This window comes from Lytechinus pictus, chromosome 15, assembly GCF_037042905.1.
Source record: "Lytechinus pictus isolate F3 Inbred chromosome 15, Lp3.0, whole genome shotgun sequence".
NCBI lineage: Eukaryota > Metazoa > Echinodermata > Echinoidea > Temnopleuroida > Toxopneustidae > Lytechinus > Lytechinus pictus.
Genome location: NC_087259.1, coordinates 23,023,083 through 23,039,288, shown reverse-complemented (window position 1 = coordinate 23,039,288; position 16,206 = coordinate 23,023,083). Strand labels below are relative to the sequence as shown.

The window sequence follows — 16,206 nt, the reverse complement described above, 5'->3', positions numbered from 1 at the left end:
ATCTTTTTATTTGTGACCACTCACACCTCTGGTTACTACTGGTATCACTATTGCTACAATATTTTTGCCACTACTATAAAAAAAAAAAAAAAAAAACTATTACTTGTTTCTAGTGCAAGCAGTATATATGTGTTCATTATCTTTCTTATTTTAAATGTGCAGCATTGACACAAAAGAGGTGTTATGATTACAAAACTGCAAAGAGAAATGGGTTGGGATGAGAGAGTGGGGTTAATCAAGTGGCCTTTTGTGGCATGTGAAATCTTGAAAGCAGTATCAATTTGACAAAGTTCTAAGTGTCTTAAATTAGAAGTTCACATAACCGCTTGATCAACCCCTTAATTTCCAGTTTAATTCTTGGCATTCATCATTAGATCCTCCTCCCAGCTCTATTTCAGAACCAGTTCACAATCACCAAGGGAATACCCCACACACTCAGACTCTAACTAATCTCTCGTAATTGCATTGATTTGAGGCTGGTTCAGCAACGGCCGACCGCGGAAGCTACGTCGATTCCTCCTCTCCTTGCAGACACACGACAGACAGCTCTCTCACCGCTCGGCATTTCTTTGACGTCTCAGGAAACAGTCATAAGTCTCTTGTCTGTGGCTGTTAGCCTCCCTGATCTATAAGTGGGAGAGGAATTTTACATTTATAGCTATGTGGGGTATACCTCTGGATAGACTGTTCTTGGTGATTTGGCAGGTGTATTAACGAGGGAATCATTTGCTGGCATTTCTTCATTCAAGAAGTCAGAGGTCTTTATTCACTAATGTGCTTGAAATCACAGGATGTAATTTTGTGGTATTTGAAGCGAACTTTCTTTGGAACTTGAATATTGCAGAGTTAACAGCAAAAGGTGATAAAGGTATTAAAAAGGTATACCAGTTAGATTGAATCTTTTCAAGTTAATACACATCTAGTTTATAATACATTGATAAGTATAGACTTTATCTCAAATTTTAATAATCATTTTGTACATGTCAGTCGAGGGAACAAGCATCTATTGTCATCTTGATCCATTAATCTGGAATTGCAATTATAGTGATGACTGCTAATTCACTCATACAGGTTCTTTGAATAAATTGTTTCCGGGACTACCTATCAATTCATTTTTTTCAGTATTTCTAAACCACTCCGAGAGAAAGATGTATAAAAAACATGTACCAATATTCTAAATTAAAAAATAGTCAATACTTAGAGTTTTGTTACATGGCCTACTTAACTGTTTCGGCTGCATTGCAATGGCCTACTTAATTTGGACAAATTACCCTGAACCAGTTATGCGAGATAACATAGAAATGAATAAAAATATCTTTTTGAATACTTTCTGTACTTCAGTCAAGTGCGAAACCTAAATACAATATTCAGGGCCTTTGTGTACATGTATTGTGACGAAATAGGTAATATAGAAATGCACCATTGTGTGGGCTAGTTGTGCTATTGAACTTTTTCACAGACAGTGAATTTGCTTTGGGTGGGTGGGCATGTGACAGATTTTAGTTCAATCACACAGACTTCCAGTCATTTCCTGTCGATCGTTTATAGTTCTGCAATGAATCTGTTCATGATATTATTGTGAAGTCACTGAAGTGCATTTTCACTTGGACCATTCTGCATCCCGGACACTTTTCTTCAGCATTATTACAGTGTAGTGACTTGATATATGGCAACAAAATAGTGATTAATTATCAATATGATACTTTTGGGAGGACAAGTTGGAATTAGTATGATCAACAGCGTTCAACTGAAATAGGCTACACTGTGTTTGTTTTATCAAACAGAAAGGGAAGTTTGCTATACAGGAATACAGGTATGATCATTTTAATCGTACTTTAATTGCAGAGCAATAGGAGAAAATTTCGTTACAGGATAAACAATTTTTATTTTAATTCAGGGGATATGTAAGCATTCTTTATACAGATGATGTGACATTGCATTGCACCTATTTGTTGCATTATTGCATCACATTCGCTTCTCGTGGAAGCCTCGTACATAAATACAATATAGGCCTAGGTTTTAAACCTGCATTGGTCTTTGTACAGGAACATGTTTCCCAAACTTATCTTTCAAACAGATAAATAGTTTAGGCTCTTTTCACAGCACAACTTGTATGGTTACAGAGAATTGAATATGAATTTGAAGTACTGTAGGTGAGTGTTTCGTCTAGCCCTACAGCCCACACCTTCATGCGTTTGCATTGCACTGCAGTGGATCATAGCACAAGTTTGTTTACAGTTATGATATCTCTGATTCATCACACAATTCATAAAACTACACTGTAGTATGGTCTGAACCTATGGTATATATATATATTATTCTACTTGACACTATTTTTAATCAGTGCAGGGGAGTGTGATTGGGCTCCTGTTGTCGCCTGTTTACATTTATGATTAATCAAACAAGGTTGACCCATGTAGGTGAGGTTTACTTGTGACGTACAGCCACAGAGGGCTTTGGTCCTGATCGCTTGCTGAATCACGATCTGTTTTTGAACGGCATACCATTCATAGGGTACCACTCTTTGGGGCAGCCTAGTCCAAAGCACCGTCAGTGTCACTGCTGCAGCGCGAGGGTTGATGGGACGTTGTAACAGAAGCCTATTGGTGAAGTTTGTGGAAGTGAGCAGGAGAGAGTTTGTGTATGAGATGCCTGTCAGGATTAAAGGGACGTATCAACTATGTTGAGAGGCTGAGCTAGTTTCTGAGGACATTGCACTTGCTTGCTTTTATGGACAGTTAGGAGCTGAAAGTGATGTGATATTTGGAGGCATAGATCTACACACTAACTATTATTTTTTGTAAGTTTTGAAAGTTTTGAAAGTGAATAATTCCTGGAGAATGAAAATGAATTGATAAAGTTTCATTTTTCACTTGCTATTCCAGAGAACTTTACATGATGCAGTGTTGTGTTTTGTTCATATAACCCTTTTATTTTGTGCATGTTGCTATTTTTGCATTGGAATCCTTATTGGAAAGATTATGGGAGAGATTATATCAGTTATGAAGAAATTATTTTGAAGAGGAATGCAGTTACATTATTGTACAAGATTTCTTTATTCAAATTAAATCTAGGTTGGCTAAATAACAGGACAAAGGAAATGAGAAGTTATGTAATTTAAAATTGTGCGTGGTGAAAGATTTTGAAAGGAAATCAATTTCTTTCTTTTGTATAATTTTCCTTTCTTTTTTTATAACTTCCTTGTTTAAAACGTACAATGATTCATGAGTACAAACAATGTCAACTGTTCCTGATCTTTCATTTCTACATTTTGATGTTCCTTTGAAGATTGCACTTCAGGGAAAACATTTTATTATCAACATATTGCTAATGCTTTTTTGTATGGCATATGGATATGTTGGTAGCATTTATGATGATAAATGTTTACACTGATGATCAGACTTATCATTAGTTGCCCTGTGAAGTTGGCAAAAACAATGTATGATGCACCAATAGAATGTGCGAAGCCAAGAATGACACAACGTCTGGCAGTGGTACCACGTCTGGCAATGGTACCACGTATTGTCTACAAAGATTGGAAAGGATTCAACAAATTATTATGGACTTCATACCATGGCAATTTATAGATAGTGCACACAAGTGGGTGTGTATTGTAATACAACCATTTCCTGGTGTTATTCTGGTAAAATATTAACTGGCTGTCAAGTTTAATTCATGTAACAAAGACGCAACCGTTGTAAAAGAGTAACTTCTGTGTACGTGAGCTCTTCATAATTTATATTCTGTATGTCTGTGAATCGTTTCAATGTTTGATCAATTGCAACTCTTTGTAAAAAAAAAACCAGCGTCTAGGAGTGGGTTCTTTATATATTGTGAGTGCAATATATTTCTTGTGATATATTCTATTTGATGTTGGCTTTTTGAATAAAATATGCCCATGCTTTGATAACAACTTACATTGTACAGTGCAGTATAACATTGTTTTTTTAATATGATGTACTTAAACTCTGATATCTTTACATTAAAATTAATCTTAAAAATATTGAAGGGAGTGATGATCCATGATATGATTTTAAAGTGAATCTTACAGAATCAGAAATTATCTGATCAATGATTGAAATATATTTCATCTTAGTTCGGACTTCAAGTCTTTTGAGATTTATTTCTTATCTGAGAAATGTTTAGAGTGCACCTATTGCATACATCCTTCATGTATATAATCACCACAGATATATAGATACATGTATATGTCAAAAATGATTATTTCCTTATTTGGTCTTAAAAATATAGGTCTAGTCTATATTTTGTATGATGTTGAGACACCTTAAACCAACTTCCTTTTCTCCTTTTTCCCTCCTGCATCTTCTTCACAGATAAATATAAATTCAACACCCTTCCGCTACCTCGGAAGAACCGGAATAAACATCGGAATAGCGGGTCATCGGATTCCCCGAGTGAGCGTGTGACCCGTAAGAAGAGCTTCGTCGACATGGCGAAGAGGAAAATGAGTCGTGGGACAAAGGAAACGGTACTGCCGCAGCCTGAGACCCCAAAGAAAGTCGGTGTTGATAAGGTAAAGGTCACCTTCTTTGAAATTTATGTTAGAACATGGCCTCTTCTAAAGACTTTATAAACATAATTAATGTACCGGTAGTTGCATTAGCCCACTGTCACGCATACATGAACTATCTTTACCAAACAAATTTTGGTGTAGGGTTAATGATACTGATTATGAAGTCATTTTATATGGCGCATACTAAAAACTTCTGTGGGTTTAACTGAAAAAAAGGGCCAACATTACCGTGAATGGTCCTCACAATGATAAAAAAAACTCCAACATATATTTTTGTGTAAGAGTTTTAAGTCTTTGAATCCCCCTCCCCTTCAAGCAACCAGACACTTGCATCAACACATGACCCTCTCTTTCAGTTGGTCTCTACATAATGCGAGTCTGATACAATGAAAGATTCTTGAAGGGTCATCGTCACACCAGTATAGAGGTCTCCCTCGTTATTGTATTGTACATGCCATGTCAGTCTATCTCCATAGACTCCATTACATGTATCAAACTCAATGAGGTAGAAGCGATATCATAATTCAGAAGTTAAACAAATATTGTGCCAGTTAGACCTGAAAGTTCAGTGTTCGTTCCGAGGTTATCGCTTTCTTGTTTCAAAGGGCCAAGTTGGCTTTGAATGTTGATATATTCTGACAGCAATATTATAAGGAAGTATCATAAAGAAGTTGAAATAGGTTTTAGAAAAAGGGTTTTGTTGTGTATGGGTGTTTTCATAATGGTTCTTCAACTTCAAGTCATACTGTACAAATAGTTCTTATAGTTCTTTCCCCTACAGCGGCCGTACAGCGAGTCGAAATTTTCAAACCACCTTTTTATGTAGCTGGTACAAAAAATGTTTAAAAGGCTGTTTTTGACTTGTGATACCGTAGGGGAAATGTGTAACTGAGGTTTTACATGTAGATGCAATCTATCTTGTTCTTTGAATTGGCCATTAGATTTTGCTACATGTATGTTCAGCTCCATGGACTTTATCAGTTTTTGGTGTCAGTTTGCAGCTACCATGTTGATGAGTAAATTCTTCCTGTTTCTATTTCTGATTCTGGAAACAAAACTTCTTCGAGGTGTGAGGAATTCTCTGTTACTTTTTCTTTGAAAAGGAAAATATTTGTTGTTGATAGTCAGTCAGTGATGCAAAACAACGTATTTCTTCAGTTAACCTATAAGGCTTAAGCTATATTTCAGTGCTTTCTGTGAACAAATAATGAGTGCATAAAGATATTCACAAGTTTTTTTTCTCTCTTCACTTTAAAGGGAAGAACAGTCCATCAAGCCCCCCCAATGATGATACAAAAAAATGACAGTTTTAATTTTCAGATTGTTATCACTTTTAAAGAAGTTTGTAGAAATAATCCTATTTCTGATGAGCTATTACAAGTTTTCATTTGATTTCTTATGAGAAAGATTATGCACTTATTATCTTCCATTAGAGTATATTTTGATCCGATAGATGCGCCGGCCCTATGTTGTTTAGTTGAAGGTCAGGATGTAACTTACACAGATAGTACAAATGCTTCAGATTCCTCTTGTAACTGGCTTCTCTCTACAACAGAACACTTCGAGGAATCCTGGCTCATAGAATGTATTTTTGGAAAGTAAATTTATATAGGTACATGGAGAACATGGGGGAAATCCATCACACTGTTTTTGTAAGAATGCAATTCCTTGTTTGATCAGAGCATGTGATATGGAAACACTTGATGCAAGCAAATATCATGAGAAGTGTCACTGTTGGCAAAAATTAATGCACTTGTAAGTATGCACATAATCATCACCAAGCAACACACAGGAAAATTTGAGAATAATAAATAGAAAGAAATTATATCTGGAGCAATCCCCCCCCTCCCCCCGATGAGTAGGCCTTACTGTCTAGGCCTACTACTACATTTTCACAGAATAAAACTCCATTCCCCCTTCTATACATGATTTTTTTTTTTTTAAATACTATCAATATATCTCTGGGTAATTTCTAATTGGCCGATCAAATTTAGCTCAAATGCAGCAGTGCTTCTTTCTGTTGATTTTGAGAGAAAGTTGAAGCCCATGTAGCTGATAATCATGTTCCATTATTTAAAGAGAAAATGTGATTTATACAATTATGCAATATAGAATGAATTAATTTTATTCATTTCCTGGACATGAAAAAAAATCACTTCTTGTTTTTCACTTTATTAAAGGGTTGATGTAATCTGCTGAGCTCGAACGACTCATGTTACAGGTTTTTTTCTCCACATCCACATGGAATGTTTACATGGGAGAAGTTTGGAGTGATTGTCGCTTCCTTGGAGCAAACCATATTAAAGTCATGGCTTGATCTGTACACAGTTGATCAGGCCAAGTCATGTTGCAGATCATGTCAATGCTAGAACATTCAGCTTGCTCAATTAACACATCATAAATGAAAGACCTTTGCCAAATGTTATAACCTCTTTCCCATCAAGATTTTGGACAGAATACATGTAATTCTGGACAGGGAAGATGCATTTTAGGGTAACACAGGGCCAGGATACGCCTACAATTAAACTAAACTTTGGTGGAAAAGGATGAAGATATCCTTTACCTAATTGCTACCCGGGGGGGGGGGGGGGGGGGGGGGGGGAGGGCAGTCAAATATATTGCTGTACACATGGGTGACCAAAAAACGCGTTTAAAGGGTTGTTTTTTTCAGTTTTGGATGCGGGCCCCGCATGCACTCATTAAGGGTATCAAAAACACAGATTTTCAAAAAAAAAGGGGTAGTTTTGAAAGACTTGTCAATGGTCAATCGCAGGGTCAAACGTATTTAGGGTATGTTTTTTTTCAAAGCTTTTTTTTTCAGACTAGCCAAACGTGTTTAGGGTCCCCCCCCCCCCTCCAAGCTTTTTCTCTGGGGTCTTATTCTGGCGACAACTTGTTTAGGGGCCAAAATGTGTAAATAAAGCCCACAAAAAACTTGTTTAGGGGGTTATTTTGCACACAGAGAAAAACTTGTTCAGGGGGTGTTTGGAAATAATTTGGCCACGCCTGTGTACAGCAATACATTTGACTGCCCCCCCCCCCCCGGGATTGCTACTGAATGAAATTGCAGACACATACAGTACCTAAATTGAATCATGTATGGCTTTTAATCAGAAGGATGGGAGTATCCGACCCATGACCTGGTGAATTCCTGAATTTATGTTCTTTTCATTTGTTGGGGAAAAAAGCAGAGAGACTCCTACTGAGGAATGGAAACTTTGCTGCTGACCCGAGATTGATTTCTGCTGGATTTTCATGATAGACTGTTTTTGCTGCCTCAATGCATGGATCCTACTGTAGAATCATGGGGATATTAACATGGTAGAAATTAAAGAATCTGTGCTTCAGTTGTTAATTAATATAAATGTATTATAGACTTTCCTATGAATGATGTAGATCAACAAGGCAAACACTAGTCATTTTTTACCATGACCATATGGTGGTGGGGGGGGGGGGGTGGGCGCAGTGCCCATACACATTGTGTTCAAGTACTTGGAAATGTTGAATTCAATTTTTTATTTGTGGCTCTCATCCATTCATGCTTGCCAGAAATATTGTTTTGATTTTCATTAAAAACCCTTAACATATATCATCACTCTGAGAAAACAAAGACAGTTGTTAATTGGCATTTGAGGTTCATGGCCATCATAACATATTTTGTTTACTTGCAGAACTGTGAAAAATGTTTCATGATCCTCTCCATGCTTTTTTTTTTACCCTGAAGATATCAGGAACATGGAATAGAAATATCATATTGTGTAAATATGACTTTAAAAAATGTTTTGTTAAAATGTTGCAATTTTAGTTGGTCCTTGTCAAGAGCATTCATATTAAACAAATAATAGTACACAACATATATTTGTCCTTTGACTAAAGGACAGAATCCACATAGCCTGACTATTGTGCAATGTTAAAAGATTTTTTTTTTTTTTGGGGGGGGGATAAGGATTAACAATAATGATAACTTAAGAATTTCATGAAGGAATTATTACATTATTACTAATTCTGTTTTTACAAAGTATTGTTAAAAGTATTTTTAATGTCAGGAATCCGCATATAAGATGAAAAAACCATAAAGGCCCCACTGGACAGGATAGGAAACTACTGGCCAACAATCACCGGAAATGTTTTCAGGGTTAAGTTTGGATTAAAGATGGATTAACCTCTTGTATGGCAGTCTTTTCTACCTCCTTTGCCATCTTGAACATGTAGGCCTACGCATGCATGTCTTCTCTCCCCTCATTGCCTCACTATAGCTCTGATCCATTGGGCTATCTTTCTATATCTGTATTATTTCTCAATTCCTGCCAATTGTCTTTTTTGGGGGTCACTTTACTTCCTATTTGTACCCCAGCACTGGCCATTGTTCTTCAGTAGGCTCATGCATTATTAAATCATCAAATGAAGCAAATATATGCTGTGTTCATAGTGCCAGATTGACAGGTCCCCATCTTCAGTCTGCTGTGCAGAACATTTCTCTGAGTTATATAAAGCATTGCTGTAATTTATTTGTCATGGATCCCCTGACTTTTCAAGCCGCTGGCTTTCGTCACATTTTACAATGTTTATCAACTCATGTAATTTTAACCTAATAAATAAATTGAATTGAAATTGTATGGTGTACAGAAGTACTGTATACATTCCAAAATCAAAATATTTACTATCACCATTTCATAACAATTAATTATCACCATCATTATAATCATCACCAATCATCATCGATCATCATCATCATCATCACCATCATCTAATTCTCTTTCTCCTCCTACTCCCCCTCATCATCATGTTATCTTATGCACTAGGAAGAGTAAAACAGACACTCTTCTCTTCAGGTTTGAAAAGTCACTAAGGTGGGTCAAAATAATTTCGCTCAAATGTCAAATAAAATATCAGGAAATTGGCCGAATGGAAAAGAAATCAGACAAGGCGTTAACTTCTAATCGGTTCTCCACACTTGCTCTCTGACTCGAACCGATGTAAAGTGAACGTGATGGCCTTCACTATGTCTGTTGGTCCAGTGATTTCTCTTACTGACTCCGGTTGTTGCGTGGCAAAGGTCCATGTGACTAATCGGCCTGAGTCACTGCGGCGAAAAGTTAGCCAGTACATTGTAGTGTTTGTACAAACCTTATACATGTAGCAATACAAAACTGCCCAACATCAAAAGTTTGTGGTAATTCCATGTTTAACTTGATACGTCCTATATAGTTATCTACCTGATGATATTATGGAAATCATGATAATAGTTTTGATTATGAATTTGTGTATTAAGTCGAAGTGTTGTGAAATATACTTGATGAAAAAGAAAACTTTGGTATTTCACACTAAGTTTAAAACTATTATGACATAATAGTTTTAAACTTTGTGTGAAGTACAAAGAAAAATATGTGAAATGTCAATCTTTCGACCCGATACTTTCGACCCGACTTTTTAGATAACTAGATATCTCCCACATAGTAACGATTATTTAAACAACTCCAAATTACAATAAGAAATAAATGAAATTTGTTTTAACACAATAGTGTATTTCACATCGTAGATCAACAATTTTTTTGCTTCCTTATTTCTCTTCCCAACAGGATGTAGACAAACTGAGGGGGTCTGAGAAGGCAGTATTAACAGCATTAAAATGGTTTCTAGGTAAGTATTAGGATATGAAAAATGAAAAGCATGAGAACCAAACATACTTATTATAAATGATAACAGAATACCATGATGAGGATGAAATGTAATACTTTATAAAAAAAAACCAAGAAATTATTGCATGGACCGAATTTGTCAAATGAATGAAATGTCGACGTGATATAGGCTTGCTCCATTAGTAAACACTCTTCGTCAACATCACCACTAATTTTGCTCATGTTTATAGCAAGTTGCAATCTCAAATTCTTCTGCTTCTAATTACGTTTAAATTATCAGATCAATTATTTGGCAACATAAAATAAATGAAGCATTTATGGCCCTTCTTGTAGGTTTACTTGTTATACGAACAGGGTTTTATTTAAACTGAGTTACTTCTGATTAATCATAGGTGTTGACTGCATTGTAAACCGTTGGGAATTCTTGGGTTATTCTTGACTTTGGGGTCCTCCTTAAAGCTTGCAAGTCATACCCTGTAGTCACATTTCTACCAATGGGTTGACTTTGAGCTTTTTAGATTTGACATCGGCCACTTTGCACCTTATGATTGGTCTGCGATCTGCCTTTGGAATAAAGCGTTCCAAAATTTATTGAAATAGTTTGTTGTTTTTAAATTACAAATTTAAAAATATTGAGAGCAGTTCAGAAAAGCTGTATTTAGCAATGGAAGGAACAGGTTATTGCCTGAAAACTGTCTCCTAATTTCTGTAGATAACTCTCTTTTAGGCAAAAGAAGGTTGCTATATTGTCAAGCTATTTCTGATCTGTCCTCAAAATAGCCTATTGACAATTTGGACTTGAGACATGTAGTATCCAACAATCTGAGTTATCATAACAAAATACTTGAGTGGAAATATTTGGCTGTTAGCCTGTTTTATTTTCTCTGTATTTTTAGGAATACAAATTAATGTAATGATAAATTTATGTATGAATTTTGCCAACTAGGGCCTTTTACTGAAAGTAAAGACTTGCAATTGGTCAAAATATGATACTGTAAATATTCCAATAGTTATTTTGAAATTGGGATGTCAAAAAATTGTCAGAATATTACCCATCTGTTTCATCTCTCTAAAAATCCATCCTATATTTTGGTTGTCATACGTGATTGATAATAATATGTGAGCATAAGAAAATAAATCATTTTCCTTTTCACATAAGAAGGAAATAATGTACAACTTGATACTAAGATCATCTCATGTTTATAGAAAGTGAAACCGCTCATGTGAAGAATATGGACATTTATGGATATAATCCACTTATCACAAAATAAATTAAATGACATATTGAACTCGACTATCTAAGATACAGTTTATATCATGCACCTGCAATACTTGTACAATAGGGGAAGTCATGGAGTTTTAGATGAAGAAATCAAGAATGCATATCAATTACATTGATGAAATATAACTTTCAGATTGCCAGTTTGTCAAAGTAAGGTCTGTTACAAAACATTCTTCAAAGTATTGCACCCTTATGGATTATTGTTATTTATGGTTAAAATGCAAGCTGAAACAAAACAAAACAGTCATGACATAGATCATATAAATTTGCTCTAAAATACTTGAATAAAGCAGCTTCGGAATATGTCCTCAAGATAGCACTTCCCATTAAAAACAAATATTGCAGTATCATTACTCTCATAATTGCATCATGAACATATATCAGGAAATATAATTACGATTTTAATTATTATCATGTAAATATAGTGTTAGCCAAATGCAAGTTTTCTCATTATCCCCATGTGTGACTAATTCAATTGCATTTGGAAAAATGAAAATTACAGTGATCTATGTACCGTATGACTTTCAGGAGGAATGAGTTTTTGTTTCATTTTCAATATCATGTTCATTTTTTTTTTGGGGGGGGGGTGGTCTTAATATTTGCAAAGTGCCCTGTAAGGTTCACACTTCCATTTGGTACTTGAAAAACGATTATTCATGTACATGGCTATAAAGTTAAGTATATTTCTCTATTTTTATTTCTGAACATTATGAAATATTGTAATATCACTTCTTATTACCACAACATATTTTGGAGACTGTTATGAAATGTTTTTAATGATTTATGCATGAAATTTCTTGCTGATTATAAAGCAAGGTTGTCCTATTGTTCTTTTTAAGTACAATTTTGAAAATAAGAAAAACAAAAATGAAATGTTCTTCCCTTTTAAATTCATATGGATCTCTCCATATAACACTTCGTTGTAGTTCGTGAAAGATAGTGAAAGATAAATCAGAAGCGATCATTAAAGTGATTAAGATGACCTAAAATCAAACCCATCGTGTTGTCTAATTTCCTGTATCGGTTTTTATAGTCAGCTACATGAAGGTCTATTTCCTGCTTTTAGACATTTTTTTTTGTACAGTATAGTTGCTGTCTGTAGGTACATATACTTATGTGATGTCGATATCAAATAAGGAACCATAAAATTTATTGGCATAATGAGCTAAAAGTTTTGAGGGCCCAGATATGGCGTATCTGGTAAAATTTGTAAAAAGTTGCAAGTGAGCAAAAATTTTGCCTTTTTTATTTACAAATATCCAATTTTGTGATAGATTCTGAGAAGATATTTCAGAAAATGATACCATATTTCACCCTTCTCCATTTTCTTTTTTGTTTTCTGGGGGGGGGGGGGGCAAGCACCAACAATCCTCGCCATCTGTACGCCACTGCCGTAACATATCAAGGCCTTACGCGAAATTCAATATTGTGGAATACCGTATGAAATTATGATTACTGCTTAGCTAAACATTTTCAAATATCAGGAAAATAGGAAAAATTTTCACAATTGAAGTTGTTTTTACATTGTCATAGCTCATTTTATATGCATGATGCACACTCTACATGTATGTGGTTAATGAGGGGTTTTATAGGAAATCATGAATGATTGTCAAGTGGTGTAAAAGTATGTGATAAAGCAGATTATTTGTCAAGGTAATCTAAGAAATCAAGATTATCGTTTCAAATTGAAAAAAAAATTCTGACACCAATTTGCATGTCATCAACACCACAGGGAAACATATGAAGCCATGAGTGTTGGTTCTGATATGACTAAACTCATAGAGTACTTTAGGGGCTAAAACAATGCTTTTTAAGTTTTCATGAATTATGTGAATATCATTTGAATTGCAAAATTAACACACAACGGTAATAACACCCACAAAAAAGGCACAAATGTAACATTTCTTAAAATACCAGTCATCAGGCTTGCTACCAGATTACACCCACTACTATTGTAGGCTATATAGCTAATGATGTACATGTAACTACTTTAAATGTACTACTGTAGTTAGCATGCCAGGGTACATTGTTATTGAACCATTCTTGAAAGACTCACTGTCTTAAAGCATACTCTATTCGCAGAATCTGCTTGGACCATAGTATCGAAACCTCCTTGTGAAAAGTGGCTCTTGAGTAAATAATGCTTGAATAGCGTGTGACCTTGCAGATTTCATATAAAGAATAAAACTATAATTCAGGTACTTCATATGAAAGTGTAACTGTTGACAGAACACTTTAATATGGTGCCTTCTCAATAATATTTACAATCGAGGTCCATAGGGATAAGAATGTTGGTTTCTTATAATTATAATAGAAATAGTTACCATTTATCACATTCTGACGGTTAAAACTATTTTAATATGTTTACATAGTATTGAGCGTTGAAAAACAGTAAACAATGCACAATGGAATTTGAATACTGAAATAAATTTAGCATTCAGAGTGCGATTCTTGATTGCTTTGGGCTTTCCAAAACCAAACCAAAATGAAATGAAAACAAACGAGCGAAAGAAAAACAATTATTTTATCATGCTGTGAAATATCTGCAGATGGAAAGTAAAAATATTGTCCAGAAAAAAAGGCCCACCCATTATAGATATTCTGTATCCTTATGTACAGATGGCTTGATAATCATTATTAATTGGTTCTAAAAATAAAACATGAGACATCAAATCAATTTATCAAGGACAATATTGTTTATTGGTCATGATGAATAGCCTTTATTGGCTGAGAGGGCGGAGGGGGGGGGGGGGGGCGCAATCTACACTTGTCTTTTAATGTATCAATGCTTGAAAACAGAGTTTCAGGTGAAGTTATGGACCATCTACTGGTTTGAGTTCAAGTGGATGATAATCAAGACACTATTCTGTGAGATTTAGGGTTCAAGTCCCAATTCTTTATCAGTATCCAGGTCAAGGGGCAATCATAACATTCATGTACTCCTGATTATACATACTACAAGTATCTGCTAGGGGTATATGGACAGGGTGATTATTTCAAAGCCCATTTTGAAGCATCTGCTTGTATGCTGTCCTCGGGCCCATTTCACAAAACTTGTTACTAACAGATTTTTAATATCTGTTAATAAGCTACTGGAATCCACTAATTTGATTTGTAAACTTCTTACAGAAATTATGCATATATATAATGTTCAGGTCTTTATGAAACAGACCCAGAACATCATGGGGCCTGTTTCATAAAGAGTAACAACTGTTGTAACTTTGCCATTATAACAACTACCATGGCAACAGGGCTCAGCAGCCAATCAAAATCAAGGTTACCATGGTAGTTGCCTTAATGGCAAAGTTACAACAGTTGTAACTCTTTATGAAACTGGCCCCATATCATGCAGACTTTTAAAGACTTGTCAGAAACATTTGCTTTGTTTTTACTGATTACAGATGTTGTTCAGAAGGAAACTCTCATCATGTTACCCGGGAGTACAACCAAAGTTCTTCAAGAGATCATGGAACTCAATACAACACTCAATGCTTGCCTCAAACAAGAAGAAAGGTGAGAATATATATAAAACTTTGTGAAGGGAAGCCCAAAGATATTGCAAAATCTTTGCGTTTTATCAAATTCAAAAGTTGTTTAAACTCTGCCAATGAATTTTAGTTTTGTGTATGCTGTATCCAGGTTCCCATTTCATGAATTTATTAGTAATAAATAAATTATGATAAGTGTTAAAAGCTACTGGAATCTTTGCATTTGATTGGCTAAATGAAGATTTTTCATTAAATTTGCATTTGTATTTGAGAGCAAGTTTCATGACATGACATAAATCCAATTTATTGAATTCATTGGCATGATGAGGCAAGCATTTTATGGTGGCTGGCTGGGCCATACTTCTTTAGCCCCCCAAAATTGAGAGGTTATGAAGAAATAATTGATGTTAATTACCATGAACATCAATCATTGTAATCATTTTGGCAATCAAAGCCAGATTGGCCAGCTATTAAAGGAAATTTGATAATTATGATGTTGAAAAAGACAATACAATGTTTCTTGTTAAAGTCTGGGACTCGGTGGGGGGGGGGGGGGGGGACATTGTCGTTATATTAATTGTTAAAAGAACTGTATATGATAATAAATAGGAATAAATATTATGCTGTGACTTTCAATGATTGTCTAATTCATAATCCTCTATATACAGCTCTGCATTGAGTTCCCGGCATAGCCAGGTATACCAGAGCCTGGCTAATCTGATCCACTGGGCTGACAAGATAGTTCTCTATGGTCAGTCGGTCATGGACAAGAATCAGGGCACTCAAGTGACCAGTGCTGTCCAGAATGGCATCAGTGAACTGGTCAAGCTCTCCATTGAGAAACTCCAACTCCAGGACAAGAACCGGAATGAGGCCGGACGCCAGTCTCCCTCGGGATCTGTGTCGTCCTCATCAGAACAGACCTCGTCTAGTCTGAAGGGTCAAGGATCGCTGTCCTCAGCGTCTTCATCACCGGTCAGCCCTCATGGATCACCGAAGGCTCTTAATAATTGCAATGCTAATAGGAGACCCTCAGAGAATGTTGAGTAAGTTGTCTTTGAGGCAGAGAATATGTGTGGATTCAGAAATTAGAAAAAAAATAACATTCAGAAAATTATAAAACTCATTGATCGAACATTTGAAAGCTCTTACATGTTGGTTCATCAGGGTAATTTCTATCCTTTTTTTAAAGAAAAGTCTGGTTAAATTGATTGTAGACATAAAATGGAAGACTACAATCAGTAATTGTAAATATAGTCATTA

The 16,206-nt window shown here is 35.4% G+C and overlaps 1 protein-coding gene across 3 annotated transcripts in view; it reads left to right on the top strand.

Moving 5' to 3' along the window:
- Positions 1–527: 527 nt before the first annotated feature.
- The window catches only part of LOC129277923 (rap guanine nucleotide exchange factor 1-like), a 32,245-nt gene continuing 16,566 nt past the window's right edge, over positions 528–16,206 (top strand). Inside the window, exons 1-5 of one of the 3 annotated variants that reach the window (XM_064110580.1) lie at positions 528–859; positions 4,335–4,534; positions 10,114–10,174; positions 14,857–14,968; positions 15,612–15,989. In XM_064110580.1, the coding sequence (XP_063966650.1) occupies positions 4,451–4,534; positions 10,114–10,174; positions 14,857–14,968; positions 15,612–15,989 (635 nt within the window). In that variant the 5' untranslated portion in view covers positions 528–859; positions 4,335–4,450. Of the gene's footprint in view, positions 860–1,484; positions 1,814–2,006; positions 2,801–4,334; positions 4,535–10,113; positions 10,175–14,856; positions 14,969–15,611; positions 15,990–16,206 lie in introns of those variants that run through there. The other 2 variants (XM_054914110.2, XM_064110579.1) reach the window with 2 other exon arrangements.